This window comes from Orycteropus afer, unplaced genomic scaffold (assembly GCF_000298275.1).
Source record: "Orycteropus afer afer isolate SDZICR_OR568_19922 unplaced genomic scaffold, OryAfe1.0 scaffold00006, whole genome shotgun sequence".
Taxonomy (NCBI): domain Eukaryota; kingdom Metazoa; phylum Chordata; class Mammalia; order Tubulidentata; family Orycteropodidae; genus Orycteropus; species Orycteropus afer.
This window is the reverse complement of record NW_006921593.1, coordinates 15,883,604-15,890,977: the sequence shown is the minus strand read 5'-3', so window position 1 is coordinate 15,890,977 and position 7,374 is coordinate 15,883,604. Positions and strand designations below refer to the sequence as shown.

The 7,374-nt window shown below is 63.9% G+C and overlaps 1 protein-coding gene across 1 annotated transcript in view; it reads right to left on the bottom strand.

The window, feature by feature from the left end:
• The window catches only part of INTS1 (integrator complex subunit 1), a 32,011-nt gene that overhangs the window by 19,135 nt on the left and 5,502 nt on the right, over window positions 1–7,374 (bottom strand). Inside the window, exons 9-23 of the mRNA XM_007941251.1 lie at window positions 7,072–7,213; window positions 6,069–6,245; window positions 5,643–5,751; window positions 5,023–5,143; window positions 4,383–4,460; window positions 3,867–4,024; window positions 3,673–3,769; window positions 2,905–2,996; window positions 2,641–2,701; window positions 1,840–2,037; window positions 1,250–1,379; window positions 950–1,129; window positions 727–876; window positions 196–372; window positions 17–121 (exon numbers count right to left, since the gene is read on the bottom strand). Of these exons, the coding sequence (XP_007939442.1) occupies window positions 17–121; window positions 196–372; window positions 727–876; window positions 950–1,129; window positions 1,250–1,379; window positions 1,840–2,037; window positions 2,641–2,701; window positions 2,905–2,996; window positions 3,673–3,769; window positions 3,867–4,024; window positions 4,383–4,460; window positions 5,023–5,143; window positions 5,643–5,751; window positions 6,069–6,245; window positions 7,072–7,213 (1,975 nt within the window). The remainder of the gene's footprint in view (window positions 1–16; window positions 122–195; window positions 373–726; window positions 877–949; window positions 1,130–1,249; window positions 1,380–1,839; window positions 2,038–2,640; window positions 2,702–2,904; window positions 2,997–3,672; window positions 3,770–3,866; window positions 4,025–4,382; window positions 4,461–5,022; window positions 5,144–5,642; window positions 5,752–6,068; window positions 6,246–7,071; window positions 7,214–7,374) is intronic.

Genomic DNA, 7,374 nt, shown 5'->3' with positions numbered 1-7,374 from the left:
AGGGCCGGCTGCTCACCAGAGCCAGGTCACTGTGCTGGCCCTGCTCCTCCACAGGTGTGTGCTGGGACAGGTACACCAGGTAGGCACTGATGGTCTGCGGGTCCGTCTCCATGTGGATGGCCTGCGAAGGGACGAGGGGTCTGAGCTGGGCCTTACGGAGACCCGCCTGCCCCCCCCCCCGGTGCTGCCCCCCACCTGCTGCAGCGCCAGAGCGGCGGTGCTCCTCACGCTGTGGAACAGGGGCAGCCGAGGCAGGTCCCGGAGCAGCCACTGGTAGGTGGGCAGCTCAGGGCCCCCCGAGTCCTCATCCATCGGCTGCTCCTTCTCCTCGCCGTCCCGCAGGCTGCCCTCCGAGAGCACCAGTGACAAGCCCTGCGAGGGGACAGTGGGCTGGGCTGGTTGACCACCACAGCTGCAGGGCAGTCTCGGGGGAGAGGGCACAGCACAGGCTCCCGGGGGTGGGCCTCACTAGTGCTCGTCAGAGCTGATAGGGCTGCAGGAGGAGAGACAGCGGGGCCAGGCTCTCTCCCAATGGGCTTTCAGCCCCATGGGAATCAGAGGCAGTCCCAGTGCCCATCGGGGGCTCAGACCCCAGCAGAGCGGCCCCTTCCACACAGGAGAGTCAGCTAGAAAAAGCTTGGCTGGTGAGGGACCCTGCATAGATGTGAACACAGAACCACCGAGACAGCGAGAGTGTGTGCACAGACCTGCCCGTCGGCCGCTCACCTTCGTGGCCAGCACCCTCGAGGCCACCTGGGAGGAGCTGAGACGCCGCAGGAAGTAGTCCAGCACCTCACACGTGGTCTGCCCGTCCGCCTTGGGGCCCAGCAGCAGGTCCTGCAGGCGGCCCAGCAGCTGCCGCTGCTTCTGTTGCCTCTGTGGGGGCAGGGGCCGTCAGGGGCTGCTGGGGGGCCGGGGCGGGGGGGGCTGGAGGACCCAGGGTGCAGACCTGCCGCTTCCGGGCCTTCTGCTCTTTGCTCTCGCCATCCTCCTCGTCGTCTGTGGAGGCGGCCGCGGCAGCTGCGTCGTGCAGCAGAAACTCACAGAGGCACTGCACCGGGAGCACGTCCAGGGAGCCCTCACTGGACTGCACCAGGTCGGCCAGCCAGGGCATGGACTGGGAGGAGGCCTGGGGGGCAGGCACGGGGCTCAGTCCCACCGCATCCAGGGGCTACTTGCCATGCCACCGTGGGGCAGTGCAGGCCTGGCACCCCCGAGCCCCAGCCCCAGCTCCACGGCCCGGGCTCACCTGCCTCTGGATGATGTTCAGCAGGAAGTCGGGGCTCCGGCTGCGGCACAGCAGGTGGCCGAGCCGCAGGGACTGGTTCAGGGCCCTCACCTGCTCCAGGATGTGGGGAGGCGGCCGTCGGGGGGGCCCTCTGGAAGCCAGAGCGCAAGAGCATGTCAGGACAGAAGATGAGGGCCAAGGGGGCCACGGCCCCCCAAAACTTCCCCAGGCGCTCCAGCTGCCTCTTCCTTCCTCCCTGCCCCCACTCCCAAGGGGCTACTCAGTACACCATCCTGCACCCCAGCTTGGCCTCAGGCTTACGCCCAGACCTCAAAGGCTGCGGTAGCCAAGCGCAAGGACAAGAGGGCCACGCTCCCCCAAAACTCCAGCTGTCTCCTCCTTCCTTGCCATCCCTGCCCGAGGGGCCACTCAGTATACTGCCGCGGACTGTCAGGTCCACCTGGACCGCAGCATGCCTCAGGCTGACTCCGTGGGAAGTGGGCCTCGAGGGCTGGGGCAGTGAGGTTTCACGGGCGTCCGCTCCCGCCAGGCTCCCCCCGCCCCAGACCCTTCTCAGTGGCCCCACAGGGGAGCAGGCCCGCGGGCCGTACTGCGGGTCCAGGCTGGTGAGCTGGGACAGGAGCAGGCTGCTGCTCTCTGTGATGGTCTGCTTGGTGGACGCGGCCGCCAGGTGCCCCTCAAAGGCCAGGATCTCCTGCTTCTCCCGCTGGGATGTCTGCAGCTCACGGCTGATCACCTCGGAGCGGGTCTCCTCGTCCGTCAGCGTGCACGGCGGGTACGAGTAGTTGCTGAGCATCAACAGGGAGGGCTCGTCACTGCACCCGCCGGAGCCCCGAGCCCTCGCGTGCCCATCAATGACAGGGAGGGCTCGTCACTGCACCCGCCGGAGCCCCGAGCCCTTGCCACCAGAGACCAAGGGTCAAAGGGCACAGGGTTGCCCCTCACCACCGTTTGACCGGAATGGTCCCTGAGGGCCACTGACATGTCCCAGAGAGGATTAGGGTCCTCAGAGGCCCCTGTGCCCACCATTCACCACCTTCCACACGAAGACAGCCACTGCCTTCCCATCAAGCCTGGCACTCACTGATGTCTCGGCTCCGGGGCTGCTAAACCCCACCCCGGTACCCCACAGTGCGCTGCCAGTGCCCGAGGGCTCCAGGGCTGCCCTCACTGCACTCCTGACACCCCACAGTGGGCACCAGTGCCCACAAGGCCTCCAGGGTGGCACACACAGCTCCTGAGCCTCCAGCCCATGTCCCCTGCCTGCGTGGCAGCCTCTCGGGCCATCAACCTCAGGCCACATGCCAGGTCCCGCAGTGTACCAGCATAGCATCTGCCCTCCCCTGCTACCCTCATCCCCCCAGCCCCAGCCCCCACCCCCAGGGGCTCACTTGGTCATCACCATTTCCATGAGCATCTTCAGAGTGGGGTACTCTTCCCAGGCAGCCAGACCTGGGGCAGGAGGGCAGAACACGCTCAGTGTGGCTCACTGCCAGCCAGCCCCCCCAGGACGGGACCCCTGCTCCCAGCGTGGCCTCTGACACCTAGCTAGATGCACCCTGGTGATGCCAACCAAGAAGCCCAGGTGGAAGACGCGCCAACACCCAGCCGGCTCACCATACTCGGAGCTGCCGACGAGGGCCAAGGGCACTCACCGATATTCTCGGGATTGAAGGCAGCTACGACCAGCAGCAGTGGCCAGGCCTTCCAATACAGAGTGGAGATGGCGAGGTTTGGGGGCTGGTACCTGAAACATAACCATGGCCACAGTCTGACAGGGCCTCGTGACAATCAACACAGAGCTACCATGTAAGCCAGCTATCCTGCCCCCGGGTGTATACCCGAGAGAGAGAACGTGGCCATGCTAACACACAGACATACACACGCAGACGCGCACGACTGCTTATTTCAACACTAACCCCAAGAGCCAGAGGAAACAACCCAAACCCCATCAACAGATGAACTATTTCAACACTAACCCCAAGAGCCAGAGGAAACAACCCAAACCCCATCAACAGATGAACACGTAAAAAAATGCAGTTTTCACACGACGCAGGACTAACAAAACAAACCCCCTGCCGTGGGGTCGATTCTGACCCACAGCACCCCTAGAGGACAGAGTGGAACTGCCCCACAGGGTTTCCATGGCTGTAATCTTTCCGGAAGCAGACTGCCTCATCTTTCTCCTGTGGATTGGGAGACAAACAGCACAAAGGGAAGGGCCCGGGGCAGAGGACAACATGGTTCACTGAGGGCAGGCAGAGGCCCACTATGTGCACACGACAGGCCTCAGTGGGAACGGTGGCCCAGAGTAGGGCCGGGTAAATGCTTGGGGGGCGGGGGGAGCGGCAGGAGCAGCATAGTCCCCTGGCTGCTGGCCGCTGTGGAGCTGAGCCCCAGCCCCAGGGCAGATGGGGCCTCACCCAGGAGGGAGCTGGATGTTGTCCGGGTGGTGGTAGGTGCACAGGTTCAGGACGGCATCTATCAGCTGGATCCTTCCCACCTTCAGCACTTCCACGTCTAGAACCCAAGGGTCACATGCAGGCTGCAGTCTGCCCGGGTGGTTCGCTCGTAGCCCCGGCCCAGGGGCAGCTCCAGGGAGTCGGGAGGGCATTACCGTCAGCCTGCACGGCGGCGGCCCGCTTCACCAGGTGGTCGGCCAGCTCCATGGCATCGGCAGGGCCGAGCGGGAGCTCTCGGGACAGCCCGATGACCAGGATTCGCATGAGCGTGTCCTCCAGGATAGGCACCTCTGAGCAGAGGCGCAGGAAGAAGCTGGGCACAGGAGGTCTGCATTCAGGCCCAGGCACAGCTTGGCAGCATGACACAAGTGAGGCACGAGAGGGAAGGAGGCACTGCACTCAGGGGGCTGGAGGAAAAGGGGGCCTGGGCGGGCGGGCTGGACTGGGCTGGGCAGATGGACGTCCTAGGGGAGTCAAGCCCTAACAAAAGCTAGGTGTGCGGCCGCGTCAAGGCTGGCAGGTACCTACAGACATCTTAAAGCTGGGAATTGTGGGGGAGGTCTAGGGTTTGGGAGCTGTGGGGGTGAGAACCCCTGGGAACGGAGGCAGGCAGGTGCTGATGATGTGGGTCAGGCGAGCCCGGCGCCCTGTCCCCCACTCCCGACCCTCACTTGCGATCACTCTCTGGCGGCCAGTTGTCCCACTTGTAGTAGGTCTCTGGCTGCTCCGTGAAGAGAACCTTGTGGAGGCTGGTGAGACAGCAGGGGGTCAGAGGCTGGGGCAGACGCTCAGGGCTGCTCCTGAGCCGGCCGCCACCTGGTCAGACGCAGGCAGACCTTCCACCCCGGGTGCTGCGGGGCAATGTACTCTGCGTGCGGGGCGAGGGGGACGCACCATGGGCTTCCCGTGGTGAGCCCGTCCTTCCACCCCGGGTGCTGTGGGGTAATGCACTCTGCGTGCAGGGCAAGGGGGACACACGATGGGCTTCCTCTGGTGACCCTGTCCTACCACCCCAGGTGCTGTGGGGCAATGCACTCTGCGTGCAGGGCAAGGAGGACACACGATGGGCTTCCCGTGATGCCCCCGTCCTACCACCCCAGGTGCCGCGGGGCAATGCACTCTGCATGCGGGGCGAGGGGGCACACCATGGGCTTCCTATGGTGACTCCATCCTTCCACCCCGGGTGCCGCGGGGCAATGCACTCTGCGTGCAGGGTGAGGGGACGCACCATGGGCTTCCCGTGATGCCCCCGTCCTACCACCCCGGGTGCTGCAGGGCAATGCACTCTGCGTGCGGGGCGAGGGGGCGCACCAGTGCACATAGTCCTTGGGGGCCAGTTTGCTGATGGAGGGCACCACCGTGTGCAGCCACCACACGGCGTCCCGCTGGATGGCGGCGATCTGGTTCTGGAAGGCACGCAGCACTTCGAGGTCTGAAACAGACAAACGGGTCGGGCGTGGCTGCAGGGCGGCTGTCCCCAGGTCCAACTCAGGGCTGGAGCAGCAGTCTTAGGCACCTGATGACCCTCACGGAGCTCAGAGAAAGCCGGGTAACAAACTTCTAAGACCCTCTATGGCCAGACCTTCCAGCGGGTTCCACAACAAAGCCAGACAGGCTGACTCCCATTACCTCCCTCCTTGCACCCCAGGCAGAGGGCTCCACACCTGAGACACCCATGGTACCAATACAGGATCAGGTCCCAGGCGAGTGCAGGGACCACCTGTATAACATGCTGGGAGCCAGCACCACTCTGCACTGAGCTGCCCAAGACCCCTGACTGACCAACGGACTGTCTGTCTGACTAACCGTCTGACTGACCAATTGACTGTCCACTTGTCCAAGTAGCCCCAACCAACTATCCATCTGTCTGACCAACTGACCGACCGATCCCCAACCAACCGACCGTCCATCCAGCCGTCCAAGGGGCTTACTCCTCTTCTCGCCTTTGTCCCAGGCGAGCCCAGCCTCCTTCACCTGGGCGGTGATCCCCAGCATCATGGACACAGCCAGCAGGTCTGTCACGTGGATGACAAAACGCTCCTGCGAAGCAGAAGTCAGCCTGGGGCCCGCTCAGCTAGGCAGGGCCAACACGGGGGCGAGGACAGCCATCCCAGGACAAGGACCCGGGCCCGAGGAGCTGGCCGGCAGCCCACTGTCAGGCCCAGAACAGGAGACCCCAAGCTGGACACGGCCCGCCCCTGGGGAGCACCATCAAGGCTTCCTCCATACCACCCATTTACCCCACTACTGGCAGCTCCTCTTCGGAGCCTGCCCCCCCGCTCAGAGCATCATGTACCACGTGACAAGCCAGGCACCCCCCACGAGGAAAGACGCAGTGACACGAGCCATGCACGTACCTTGAACTCCATGTCCAGGTGTGGTGGCTCCTTCCGCTCCTGCATGAGGCCCAGGCACAGGGCCTGGAAGTTGATCTCGTGCTTGGTCTGCTTGACGATCTCACGCAGCAGGGCCCGAGACGCCCGCAGGTAGTCCTCTTTGTTGGTCAGCAGGTCCTGGAACACCATGGCCAGGAACTGGGCAGAGAGAGACCACGCTGCACCCATCCACTCACACCCTGGCGCCATGTGCCAGCCATTCCCCTCCTCCACCCCAGTGCCCGAGACAGCCAGGAGAGCCACAGGCGTGTTCCAGGTGACGGCCCGCCAGCCTTGCCCACGGTGAGCCCGAGAACAGAAACACCCCAGCTTGTTAGCTCTCTCGGCCACTGGCCCATGGACCCCACACCATCTAGTGAGGGGCTGGTCAACAGACGCGGTCAGGGCTGGACCCAGGCACTGCAGCTACAATGGACACACTACTGCCCTCAGGTCAGATGGCACGGTTAAATCCAGACACTCGACCTGAGACTGTGAGTGACCCACCGTGACCCTGGGACACTGGGTACAAAGCTGACAGGGCAGCCACCAGGTCTGCCTGACGTCATACAGACCGTGGGGCCCAAGTGCGAGCCTGCTCTGCATCACCGACAGCAACAGAAGAGACATTCCCGGGTTCTGCTTCCAAAGCCAAAAGGTCTCTGAGCCCAAGAACCACAATGCAGAACCACTGCCCGGGGCCGCCAGCCCAGCTCTCAGGGCTCAGAGCTGCTCCCCTAGATAAACTTAGCTTCCAAGGCTAACACCCCTCACTGCAGCTAGGCCTGCTGTAGGACCTGTGGAAATCACACTCAAGCATCCAGAAGTCTGCCCAAATGCAGGGCGTGCTAACCCCGTCACCCAAAACCCCCAGAGGCAGGAGGGCAGTATTGTGGGTAAGGGGAGTATGTGTGCAGGTCAGGCTGGCTTCTGAGAGGTGGGGGTGCACATACACCAGGCTGGCCTCTCAGCAGGGCCCACGCACCTTGGGTGCCAGCTCAGCACTATGTTGCAGCACGGTGTACAGGATCTGCATGTTGTTGGGGTTCCGGGCGTTGGACAGCTCGTTAAAGACCACAAACTTGATGGTGGTGCCCAGGTTGTCCTTGTGGGCATTCAGTAGCTCCCTGAGGACAAGAGCCAGCCTCACCAGGGTCATTCCCTCTGCTTCCACCCTGACAATGCCTGCCAGCTGCACCGACACAGGGCATGCAGAGGGGAGGGGAGCCCCGGGTGCACCGACACAGGGCATGCAGAGGGGAGGGGAGCCCCGGGTGCACCGACACAG